This window comes from Equus quagga, chromosome 8 (assembly GCF_021613505.1).
Source record: "Equus quagga isolate Etosha38 chromosome 8, UCLA_HA_Equagga_1.0, whole genome shotgun sequence".
NCBI classification, from domain to species: domain Eukaryota; kingdom Metazoa; phylum Chordata; class Mammalia; order Perissodactyla; family Equidae; genus Equus; species Equus quagga.
In genome coordinates, this window is record NC_060274.1 from 72,860,340 (window position 1) to 72,874,285 (window position 13,946).

General features: G+C 35.3%; 1 protein-coding gene across 4 annotated transcripts in view; it reads right to left on the minus strand.

The window, feature by feature from the left end:
- AGMO (alkylglycerol monooxygenase) overlaps positions 1-13,946 on the minus strand; it is a 363,926-nt gene that overhangs the window by 169,493 nt on the left and 180,487 nt on the right. For all 4 annotated transcript variants that reach the window (XM_046669021.1, XM_046669022.1, XM_046669019.1 and 1 more), the window contains exon 6: positions 7,088-7,183. In XM_046669021.1, coding sequence (XP_046524977.1) covers positions 7,088-7,183 — 96 coding nt within the window. The remainder of the gene's footprint in view (positions 1-7,087; positions 7,184-13,946) is intronic.

A 13,946-nucleotide genomic window follows, 5' to 3' on the forward strand; every position in this document is an offset into this window, starting at 1 on the left:
GTCTTAGTTCAGGACGCTAAAACTAAATGCAATAGATTGGGTAGCTTAAACAACAAAAATGTATTTCTCTCAGTCATGGAGGCTAGGAAGTCCAAGATCAAGGTGTCAGCAGATCCAGTCTCTGGTGAGAGCCACTTTCTTGCTGTGTCCTCTTTCTTGTGTCTCCTCTTATAAAGGCACTAATCTCATCACGAGGGCTCACTCTCCTGGTCTGATTACTTCCCAAAGGCCCCATCTCAGAATATTATCACATTAGATATTAGGGCTTCAACACACGAATTTTGGAGGAACGTAGCACATCCTCTCATTTGTCTTTGCTAGGGGTATTTTCTTCTTGTTTCTTCTTCTGCTCTTCTCCAGTACACACATATATTATAAAGAATCTTGTTAATACAATCAATTCATTTAATAATTAAAAAGATATTTGCTGATGGTCATCCAAATTCAAGACAATGGGAAAACAAAGATGAATAAAACGTAGTCCTTGTCTTCAAGAAGCTTACTGTCGACTTCTATAGTCATTGTGCACAAACTTCATCACATCATTGTTCAGTCTAGTCTCTTGGGGTACTCGTTCAAAATGCAGATTCCTACTCTCACTCTTCAGAAATTTAGATTCTGTGGTTCTTAGACGGGGACCATCATTCTATATCTTGAGCAAGCACCCACATAATTCCGATGCATGCAGGTGACCCACAACAGTCATATTTGCTTCTATTTCAGCTCTGACGCTAGGTACCAATTCCAATATGTAGTCTTTTGACTTTTTCATAGTAACTACTAGTTGTTGAAAGCATATTATTTTCCAGACTATACACTTAACATGCATAATTTTATTAAACCTATAACACTCTTACGGGATGGGTATGATATTTCACTTAACAAATTAGGAAGCAAGGTATGAGAGTTTAAATAACTTTACTGAATGTTCATACTCATTCTTTCAACAAACATTTCTTGAGCTCCTATTATGTAGATACCCTTCTAGGGTCTGGGAACACGTTAGTGTACAACCCTCTAATAGAGAATAGATTTCTCTTTGATTACAAAGCCTATACCCTTAGCCATTGTAAGTCTTACTACTCCCTCGTTTCTGAAATACCGTCTCCAATTCTGATAAGTAGATCTCAATTTTATTCCTGTGTCTGAAAATCTCAAATCCAGTCCTTTCACAACAGACATTCTTAAATAGTTATCTATGAGTTTTTAGACAGTCTATTGATGAGCTTCAGGAAACTCTAGAAAACTCTTGACATTTTGTGAAGTTTTTTCCTTTGGGGAAGAGTCACTAGAATCCAACAGATTCTTGAAGGAGGCTGTGATCCTCAAGTTAATAACAAGGGCTTACTATATATATACATATACACACTGGTATATGTTCACATAAAAGATGAGGGACATATTTTGCTATCAATGAATCCAGAGAATAGTGGGAGAAACAGAGAGTTAAGCAAAAAATACATTGCAGTGGTGTAAGAGTGCAACTTCATTTTGTTCATTGGACGCTGCCCCCATGCAGGAACTGATATGTTCTCTCATTTATGTCCCCCAGCAGAGCTCATGCTCTTAATCATTAATTGCTAATATGGAAATGGAAATAAACACAGCGTAAAGAAAAGTGCACTTAACTCTAACTAGGAGGTGAAAAAAGAAAAAGACGTTCCAGAAGAAATGGTAATTGAGTTGCGTCATAAAGAATGTTTGGAAAAAGGGCATCACAGAGAGAGCATGTGTAAGTACAGAGACTCAATAAGTATTTGCTGTGCCTAGGGAGCAAAAGGCTGTGTGGTTTAGGTGGACCAGCTGACTAATGGGATGAGACTGGAGAAGTAAAGGCCCTAAAGTCTGTTGATGTATCTAAGATGTTTGATTTTATTTTGGAGGCAATAGGGAGCCATTTAAAAATTCCCATTGTTGATGTTTGTTCTCATGTTGGGAGTGCCCCGATATTATTGGAGTTCTAGAATGATCATCACAGTTCTTGCATGCAAATATGTAATAGAGGGAAGAGTCTGTAGAAATAGAAAAAAATAGCATTTTATTGTAACTGTCTATGTAATCAATGATAAGAGAATAAATTAAAGCAAGGCAATAGAAATGGAAAGGGCAAGAAAGATCAAAGAGCTATTTAGGAAGAAAATCCAAGTGTGTAATTAATACTTTAGGAGAGTGAAAGGTTATGCTACTAACAACATGTTTGCTGTTCTGGGAAAACTGGGACATCTCTAAGAGATGTAAAATCAATGACACGGGATTTCAGAGGAGGAAAGGAGAAGGAATTGTTTACCTGGCTCTGCATCACAGATTTGCTACTAACTAGCTGCAACAACATTAGGAAAGTTACTTAATCTCTATATAGTTCAATTTCCTCACTTTGAATTGAGACAATAGGATTGTATGATGATTAAATGAGCAAATCTTATTAAGTACTTAGCCTAGTGACTGACACATGGTCTGAGCTATATAGACGCTTGCTCTTAATAGAGAAAACACCTTATGGAGAAGAGGGAATTTGAGTTGGACCTTGAAGAATGTATAGAATAGCAACATATAGACAATATGAAAAGGAGAGAAACAGCAATGGTTATATATCAGATGCATTTGGAAAATGGAAAATGGTCTAATTTGACTGAATTTCATAGAGTAAAAAAGAATTGGATGCATACCAGGAGATCTACCTGTAAGGCAGTGCACAAGAAACATGAAATGCAAGAAATTTAGACTTTACTCAGCAAGCAATGGAACATAACCAAAGGATTTTCAGCAGGAGTAGCCTTTGAGAATAGATTAAACTTCAAGAGTGTCAAATTGATGTGTGTAAAAGTCACACAGTAATTTTGTACAGGCGAGATTACAGCTGAGTTCTCTCTTACCTAACCAACAGCCTTGATCTTTTCACTATGCCATACAGGTTCTTTATGAACCCTGTTGCCATCCACCTTACAACATACACCTTGGTATACTGAGACATAAATGAATAAGCGCATTGTTTGACAAGGAAGTGTGATGAGTGAGTAATGGCTAAAAAAAGAGCCAGCTGTGTTACCTTATATAAACCATAAAATCTCAATATTGTTAGCTTTAAAAGGGATGGTATTTGCTCACAGGCTTGGTGTATATAAAAACTCCAGTTTTCTAAAATTGTCTATTAAATTACTGGGATGGTTTCCTGCTGCATGTGCTTCTACATGTAGCCTTAAAATAAAGCTCCATTAAATGAGGTTACTTGAACTTACATTTATTCTTTACAACCCATAAAAGTTTAATTGGCCATTAGTGATTCAAATTATGTTATGGGATAAATGAAAAATTTTTGCTTGGCACATACTAGATGCTTAATACATGGTGGCTATTTTTTTTATAACATTAAGATCAGAAATGACCCATCTATAGGGAAGCTGCATAGCACACTAGATGAGAGCAAGGAATCTGGAGCCTGACTACTTGGTACAAAGCCCAGCTTTGACACTATTAATCGTGTGACCCAGGGCAAGTTACTTAGTATATTTAATTGAAGGAAATAATAGTATTACCTACTCCATAGAGTTGTTATGAAAATTTAATGAGATAATATTTGTTAGAGTGCTTAAAATGCTTCCTGAAAAATAGTGAGTGCTGGATAAGTATATAATATGCAAAATGAAATAAACAGACAAACAGAAATGCCATCTCATAAAATTTTCCTTGGAACATATCAGACCAATGACAACAACCAGTAACTGAGAATTCTTGGCCTGGGATAACTGTAACTGTTTATTCTCCTAAACTTCTGTCATTTTTTTTAATAGCTTTCAAACTCAGCTAGTTTTCTTTCATGCAGAATATTGTATCTCATTATTCCAGTCTTTAATTCTTTTTTGTCTTTGTTATTACACGCAAGACTAGGAATGCATTAGGCACTCAATGAATGTCTGTGGTATATAATAATTGAAATATTTAAAAAGATGCACTGAACTTGGCAAATTTTAAAATTTTGTACATTGATTAGTTTATGAATTACAACAACAAAAAAGATTAGCTTCAGTTAGCACTATAAAAATCACTGAATCATATGGTTCAAATCTTCAATACTAAAGAATCATTTCTCTCTTACGTTTCTCTGCCAAGCATCAATTTATACGTGCATGCAAAATATGATAAAAATTTTAAGATAAATTAAAGGTAATAGACAATGTTACTATTACTACTATATTGTGTAAATCAGCTAATACTCAAATATCAGCTAATATCTCAAAAAATAATTACGACATTCTACAGTTATTATGTTTAAAACATGTATGGAATAAAAAACTTTTCTAATTGCCTTTAGTAAACTCACAAGAAAAGAGAGTAACTGACTATGTGCTGCACACACTTTAGATGAATGAAGAATAAACAAACCAAAATGTGGTCATAACAATCAAGCAACAGGGACCCAGTGGTGCAGTAGCTAAGTTCATGTGCTCCACTTTGGTGGCCTGGAGTTCGCAGTTTTGGATCCTGGGTGCAGACCTAGCACCACATGTCAAGCCACACTGTGGTGGCATCCCACATAAAATAGAGGAAGATTGGCCCAGATTTTAGCTCGGGGCCAATCTTCCTCACTAAAAAGAAAAAGAAAGAAAATCAAGCAACAGAGCACAGTTTCAAGCAGAAGTTCAGAAACTTTCAAAAAAGAGGAAGAGAATAGAGGCTGTTGTTGCTTTATCAAAGTAACTCAAAAGTAAACAAAATTTCAATAAACTTCAGTTTTTAATATCCTTTTTTTCCTCCCATATACAATCTTTCAAAAACATGATGGTATTATCATTTTTTTTATCTTATCCTAACTTGATTGATTGTCTGGAATTAACTTTTTCGTCTTTAGAAAATCAGTACCATCTTAGGTTCAGATTCCCTTCATAGTATGAACTGATGTTTGATCCAAAAACATCATAAAACTAATGTTTTATGGATGTCAGCAGAGGTGAAATAACTGTAAGAATCAGACCTCTATTCAGGAATGTACTGAGTTCTTTGGCCAATATTGTCATGTCTACAGCTCACATATTGTTTCTGTGAATGGAGACCCAAGTATAGATGCCTGAAATTAAACAGTGCCCAAGTGGTCTACCGGGGGTTAACACATCTTACAGTCATAAAGTGGATGTTTTTCTAGACTGAAAGCTGTTATTTTCAGTTTTTATTTTTCATTTCTTAATCTAATGTGTATTAACCTTTAATTGAAAAAGTATGGCAAGCACAAGATAAAAATATTTTTTTAAAAAAATTGTCTTCTCCCCACTCCAGTTCTCTATTTCACTTGTCCCCCTCTCCAGAAGCATTCATCCTTATGAATCTCTTGGCTCTACTTCCCGAACAAGTCTGTAATTTCTAAGCAAGTGCTAGTATGCTGTCTATAATAATGAATTCAATTAACTACACAGCTGCAAAAAATCTTAGAAATGTATTCATAGCTTATAATACAATTTAAAATTCCAAGATCCAAAGCTAATTTCAGGAAGTGTGTTTGTGCGTCTTGTGCAGCTCCTCTGTAGTAACTGTACATGGTCCAGTACATTCAAAAGCATGAAGTACAACACAAGTGAGAGGTTCTAATGCATTGTTTTTGAGCTGGAAATGAAGCCACCTGGAGGTTCTGAACTTAAAAGAAATGTCTCACCACTGGCTTTCTTCCACTCTCCCTTTACTTCCTGAGATGGAACTCAAGCCCTGGCTCATGCACTTCTTGGAAGGACACAGGAAAAGGCAGAAGTTACTTAGGCACCATTGTTCTGTATTCAGACTAATACCTGACCCAACGCGTGGCATGACCTGGAGCAGAGCTGCTATAAAAATGTAATTCTCCTTTAACCCGTCCATGTAAATCATTAGAAAGCTTCCCTCCACTGATTTAAACAAATTTGGTCTTTGACCTCTGAAGTCAGAACTGGCCTCAACAACTCTTTCAGATGGTTGTAATATTGACTGTTTGATGTATGTCAACTACCATAAAATGCAATACTATTTCATGACTGATCTTCAGATAATGCCACGTATGTCCAAAGTCGTGGCAACAGTCTCCTTATTCCAAGTAAATCAGTAGCATGAAATACTGCAGATTAATGGAATAATGCACTTTGCTGTATCAAGCTTTGGCATCTAATGCAGCTGTGATTTGCGATATTGTTCAACCAGTTGTAACACCTGTCAACGTGCTTCCTATAGAACTTCAAAAGGCTTTCAATAAATACCAAATGCTTGGAAGAGTTCTCATGTGTATAAGTAAGAATTTTTCTGGGTCTGTGACTTTTTGTATTTAACAACCAGACCAGTACAATAGTTCATAAACCAATCCGTTGCTTAATGATCTATCTGCAAACATTCAAGGCGGACAATTTGAGATACCACAGAAGACTCAAGAAATTGTTTGTTCATTTCTACATGGAAAAAAAATCCTAAGAATATATTGAACAGTCTTTAAATAAAACATAGACTCTAAAATTCAGGCAAGATTTCCAATCAAAAATTATTTTAGTAATTTCTTTAAGCATTAAACTTCTTTCAAGGAGTTTTCAAGGAGTTCCCACTGATCGACATATATATAAATAAAATGTACAAATATTATATTTTTCTATATAATTAAATATTATTTATTATTATATAATAATATATTATAAATATAAATTACATTTTAAAAATAAATTATTATAAATAATGGTATTTATATTAAATATATGTATATATTATACATTTATAAACATATAAAATTTATATATATATTTATATCTTTATATTGAAATGAATTTCAGCATTTTTAGGTAAACAATGTTTAATAAACTGTAATACAGGAAGATATTGTACTGAATATAGTATTAAAATGTTGTGGTACTTAATAGTTCAAAAATTGTTTTATTTAATTGAGACCAACTGGCCTCATTGTTTCTTATAAACTTTGCAATATATATTCAGTAAAAAGGAATAAAAATGAACAGATGTTTCTCCTTAAAGAAGGCAGACAAAGATTTTCTTACACAATAAATCAGCTGCTTGTGGATTTCCAGGACATTGCTTCAGGCTAGCTATTTAGGCATAAAACTTAAAAAAAAAAAAAAAAAAAAAGATTTACCTCTGTGTGGATCCAAAACTGGTAGAGGAGATTGAACTGAAGATGAACAGCATATACTGAAGGAGGTATGAAGAGGGCCAGGGGAGAGTAGAATATCTGAAAGAGTAAAAATTTTTAAATTTGCACATCTGATTTCTCAACATCATCTACTATTACTGATGGTTGAACATTCTGAGTATATACTTCAGCAAATACACCTTACTCTTTAGCAAAATTACTTTATTCTGTGTATTTTATTGCCATATTTGACTTTGCAACGTTAATTTTCCACATGTTGATAAAGTTGCAGACATGTTGGAGCGAAGTCCACTGGACCTCTGTTTTGCAGTTAATGTTGTCTAGTGAAAATATCATAGGTAGTGTGTTATTTCCTTAATCTCGAAAAGGTTGGATGTGTTTCCTGGAAGTCAAGAGGTTTTCTATATACATACAAATACTTTCTTTAAGTAAAAGAAATGTAGGATCATGTGGCTTTAGACCTTGATAACTTCGAAACTCTGTATTATTACTGGCATTCTTAGTAGTAAAATAAAATTATAATAAAAGAAAGTGATTTCACACAAACAGAGGATAGAACACATTTTCCTTTTTAATTTGGTGTTTATGTGGTTGATTGAGGGCACAATATCTCCTAATTTTTTCAAAGTTAGCAAGGATAGGGCTATAATACAGTGCCACAGTGGAAACAAATTTTACAGGTCCATATTTCTTAACAGACGGACATGCATCTGCGTTGGAAAAACAACTTATGCTTAAACCGCAGGACTGGTTAGAATCAACTAATAAGCACAATCTGCTGTGTTCTTCTAACGACTTTGATCACCAAGAGTGGTTTCACGTTGCAAGAAAACACCTTATTAAATGAAAAACTAAACAACCAAATAGTAATAAGAAGAATCTGACTTCCACTGTACATTTCAGCTTTTGTAGAGTTAATATTTCCAAAAGACTGGATATTCTGAAAACATTTCTTCTGAATATTACAATTTTATTTCTAAACTACTTTAAAGCTTTTGTTTTCAGTTAGGCCAAATATCATATCAACGATGTTTAGTAATGATTATGTAAAAACTAGACATTTACATAAACTCTTCTAGTTTTGGTTTCCAACCTTAAGTCGTGAAAAATCTCAACTGTCATCAGAAGCAGGATCAGTTTCATTATTTATAAACGTATTATTAAGCAATGGATTAGGTTAGTGAGCAACAAAAGAATACTGGCTCTTATTCCAAACATCCACTATTAAGTCTTGGTTCCACTACAGAATCTCTCCGTGATATTCACAAAGTTCTTAAACTTCTCTAGGTTTCAGTATCCTCAAATGAATGGCAAAGGGAAAAACCGTGTAAAATCTAACTGTCCTTTTGGTTCCAAAAGATCTATGATATGGTGAGTTGATTTTTTGAAATATATTAAAATGATTCTCTTGGTTAATGAAAATATTTAAAACAAGTATATGACCAGGATTTAAGTATTGTGATCTAAAAAGTATTTTGGAATACTTGAGATGTGAATTAAAGATCTAGAACAACTTATCTTGGACACTTAGTAAATAGTTCTACTTGGGAAGAGAGTGCATACCAGATGAGTATGTATAGTTCATTATAATTCCCCAAAGTGTGGACAAATAGTTTTTTGAGACAATAACAGCTATTATGGAAAAAGGGGTTCTGTGATCAAATAAGTTGTTAATTGATGAGTTAAACAAATGAAGTTTCTTTACCACAGAACTTCTCAGAGCATTTACCATGCTAATGTGAACCACAAGCCTATTAGTCCATAGAATACTTTCTTAATGAATTTCCCATAGGATTAGATTTCCTAAAAACACATTTGATGAAACAATGTCTCAAATCTTAAAAATCAGTAAATATAATTATGAACTGACTATTAGAAAGATGAGCTCAGCAGGAATTCCAAAAAAATCACATTTCTAATAAGAAATAAAGATATAGGTTAGGGAGTAAGTCACAAGAATCACATGAAAGTTAATTTCTTGTGATTAATATAGTACTATAAAAAGAATCTAATGATACAATTAAAGTTGTAATTTCTAAAATTGAAATCAGCTTAGTAAACATCGTCCAGGTCTGAGAATCCTCACTCATCTTCCTCTGTAACTCCAATCACTGCATTACCAAATCTTCTATAGTTTTTAGAACCAATTTAAATGCCACTTCCATCATAAAGCCTCAAATGGTACTAATTTGACAGAAGAAATTTCTTGTTTCTCAAACTTAAACTCTCAGTACCTGTGTCAGGAGACATTATACTGTTTACCAAATACATCATTTTGTCATTCATTCAAACCCATGTCTTTCTGACTCCAAGGCTCTTTAGCCTTAATCACACTGTCTACCCTAGGTTATTTTATTATCTCTTGATAGAAGTCACATATAATAGGGTCATAAAGGAGAAAAATAACCCAGACCTGTATTCGTGAGGAGAAAAAGAGGATAGGCCTAGTTTAGTTTAACAAATGGGTTTTATTATGTTCATCAAGTGAATGGGGAAGGTAGGGGCTGTGTGAGGGGGCATCACGAAGGAAGAAGCAACATGGCATTTAAGAGCAACTATAAGTATTTCAGCATTGCTAAAGGTTTTGGAGAGTGTGGTGAGAGATCATTTAGACCATGGGATTCATAGATAGATCTGAGGGAGTCTGTGAACCCCCTTGACATTACACAACAAAGTGTGAGCTTGTGTGCATGGCGAATGTGCAATTTTCTGAAGAAAGAATCTATAGCTTTCCTCAGGGAATCTCCTGTAGGATAATTTAGACATTGGTCAAGCCAATGGAAGGGGAGATTTTAATGCTATTCTGAGGAGATTGGATTTATTCTAGGTCATGAGGGAGCAGTTAACATTTTTTCAAGCCTGTAAGAAATACAAAAGCAGGTTTGGAACCTATTTCAATAGCCCACTGAAAAATCACGTGCATTGAAGCACAGCAGTAGCCATGGGGATGGAGCGGCAGAATATATACAAGAGATCTAAGGATTTGGCAACTGCTTAAATGTAGAAGATGATAGGGACAGAGGAGTATCAGAAGACACACAGATTTCTGGCTTGTATGTAAAGTGATGTTATTCGCCAAGACAGTGAACAGGAGGAAGAATAGGTTCATAAAATTCAACTTAGGGAATGTTGTGTTTGAGTCCTTGGGGTATATCCCAAGAAAGTTGTTGAGTAAGCAAATATGTTACGCAAATATCAATTGTCTTTGAACTGATGGATGTGTCCACAATGGGAAGACAACAGGCAAAGCTGGTAACTCCACAGACAGTCAGAAAAAGAGTTGCAGCAAATTAGGCTGGGGACAGTAACAGAAGTGGGAAGATCCAGAATTTAGTGTCATCAGAAATAAATGAGAGATTTTTAAGAAGGAGTAAATTGGTGACTCCCAATGAGTGTCCAAGTAAGATAAGAACTGAAAAATGACACTGGATTTGCAGGTAAGGATCAGTGGAGCAGTGGGCCTGGAATCCAGACTTCAGTGAGGTTCAGAATCAGTCTGAGGAGGTGACAAAATAGAGGTAGGTATTACTTACTTCTCTCTTCCCCTGAGAACAAGAAAGAAAAGAACTGGAGATATTCCTTAAGTAGAACACATGGATGGAGGAGGACATTTTATTTGCTTTTTTAAATGTGACATGAATATGTTTATGGTGTATTCAGAAGGAGCCAGTTGAAAGGAAGAGGAACAAATGCCAAGAGTAAGTGATCAAAGTTCAAGAGAGGAACCAAGATAAGAGCAAAGTCACCAACCTAAGGATTAGACCTGCTGAAGAGAGGTGAGTGGTTTTCTATAAAACCAGAGACAAGAAAGCATGTGTACTTTCACAAGTCTTAATGAAGATATGTGAACAGGAAGTAAAGAGAGGTAAAATCAGAAAAACTCACATTTCTCTGTGATGTTTTAAATATGTTCATCGGCTAACAGAAAGGGGCAGCAGTGGAGAAGAGATCTGGAGAGACAGGAATTCTGGAAACGCTTCTCCCAGGCTGGGAGGAGGCCCATGTTTATGGCTTGGTAAGCAGCACTGACAACTCAGCTGGGTCTGGAAGCCATATATGGAGGGGCGTCAAACCACCCAGCTGGTGCTGGAGGATACCCACGGCTCTCAGCAACCTGGGTGTGGGAGTGAAGTAGGTGGGTGACCGGATTCAAGCATGGCATGCTGATTTCAGAGCAGATGTAGCAGAAGGAGGTAGACTGTGCTTTCCAGAGTCATGGGAATTAAGCACTTAGGTTGGAGGATGGCGATGGAGGATGACAAACTGGGAGAAAATCAGGGGTTGGGAGACAGCTGTCCATGAATAAGCTGCTAAGCAAAATGGTTGAAATTCAAGTGTATAATGACTTTAAAGAAAAGAAAAATCTTTTGAGCTCCAGGATTTACATCTACTTTATTTTCTTAAAATAGTTTAACTTTACTAATATCTTCACTTCTAAAATTCTCATTTATTTTTATAACATTACAGAAAAATTTTTTCTTTCAGTATTGAAAAACTAGAGATTGAAAAGTCACATATTGTCCCACATTTCTTGAAGTAATGACATAGAACCAAACTTTCTGATTTCAGATAGAGAATACTGATCTCTATCCTTAAAACGCATCTATCTAAATTGTATGTGTGGAAGTAGTGTTTGTGTTCCTATTTAGAGAATCTTTATCTTTAAGTAATCTAGTCCTGTCTTTCTGTTCCCATTTCTATGCTCTTACCCATTTCCCTTTTTCTCCATTCCACCTTCTTATACATCCTATATATTCTAGCCATACTGTTATGGGTTGAACTGTGTCACCTGATAAGATATGTGAGGTCCTAGCCCCCCCAGTACCTGAGAATATGACCTTATTTGGAAATAGGGTCTTTAAGGAGGTAAGCAAGTTAAAAGGAAGTAGTTAGGGTGGGCTCTATTCGAATATGAATGGTTTCCCTATAAAAAGGAGAAATTAGAACACCAACAGATATGCACACAGGGAGAACGCCATGTGAAGATGAAGGCAGACACTGAGGTGGTGGATCTACCATCCAAGGAACACCCAAAGTTGCCAGCAAATCACCAAAAGCTACGGAGCGAGGCATGGAACTGATTCTTCCTCACAGCTCTCAGAAGGAGCAAACTCTGCTGACACCCTGATCTCAGATTTCTAGTCTCCAGAACTGTGAGACAGTAAACATCTGTTGTTCTAAGGCCCCCAGTTTTTGGTACTTTGTTACAGCAACCCCGAAAAACTAATACACATACCATACATTTTATTTACCATTCCCTAAATCTACCATATTTTTTCATAATTTTGTATTTTCACAGATACTCTCCTTCTACATAATGTTCTATTTACAACTTTGTCCATGGCAAAATTCTATGCTTCTTACAGATTAGGCTCAAGCATCCTTTCTTCTGTGATGCTTGCCTTAACCCATCCTGGTTCTCAGAGCAGACGCCTCTCTCTCAAACTTGATAACTTGCACTACAATGGCCTTTGACTCCCTCCAAGAAAAGCGATCACCTTATGAACAGAAGCAATGTCTTAGTTCTCTTTATATCCCCAACCTCTGCCACTATGACTGGCCTACCAGTCAAAGGTATATATGGGAAAAAAATGAGTGGTTGCCCTTCTCAAATAACATGTAAAGGGAGTTGAATATTTTAGCCAGTTGTACGTTTTTTTTTTAAGTGACAATAAGATAATGCTGTTTTATGTAGAGCTCTTCACTATGATTCCTCTTTTTTATCCTTTACTATAAGGACTACAAAGATTTTTGTAAAGAAAAACACTGAAAATCAGAGACTAGTTTTATTTTTGCCAAATTTCAAAATGACTTGGTAAGCTGAGTCATTAGCTAAGACTCGGTTCTAAGTCTTAAGATAAGAATAGTTCCATTTTCCTGATGCGTGCCAGAAGTAAGGTTCTGAAACTGGTAAAGACACAAACCGGCAAAGGCTTCATTTATTTCATGTGTGCACATACAGTTTGTCTTCTCAGCTGTCTTTGAATGGTGGTTGAGGGTGGTGGAGGGATGCTTTGGAGTTCTAAGGCAAGGTCCTCAGAGAAGTTTTGTTTCTTTACTTCATGGGGGGGCTCAAGACATGCTTTCCATCTGTGACATGAGAATTATAAGAATTTTATCCCCAATGCATTTACATCAAAGTTGTTAGTTTCTTGGTCTTTATTTATTCACATTTGTCTTTATATAACTCCAACTCCTGCATATTGAAAAATAGTCTTTGCTTATGTAGCTTGGCAGGGAGTACAACATAATAGAAAGATCTGAGATTTCACTAAAGGTTCCTCAGCAGTCTTATGTGTAATATAAAAACATTATCCATGTGAATCACACTTGATATAGTTCAAAGAATTTCCACTCATTATTTAAGGTGATCTTCAAAATAACAATATGAGAAGGTAGAGTAAATATTAATTGCCCCATTTCATGTACAAAATCACTGAGATTCAGACATTAATTGATTGGTTCAGAGTGCCAAGCTCATTAAGAACTGAGCTAGGGTTGGTATCCAGACTTCTTGACTCCAGTGAATTGCTCTCTACCGTTTCCTAAATGTAATTAATATATTTTAAAAATCATTATGCTCAAAAATAAGGTCATCATATATTTACTTGTTCTCCAACTTACAGTAATAAAGGTTTTAGTAAAGATTTTCATAAGTTCATGTTATAACTATATTTCTTTCCTCTGATGGTGGTTAAAATTTACCTCTTCTTAGATTGCTAAGATGCTATAAACATATTTTACCATGTTGATTATAATTCCAACCTAGAAAACAAAACAATTTTAATGACTGAGAGATACCACAGAGCTAAAAGAATTACTAACCCAGTCATTTATGCTA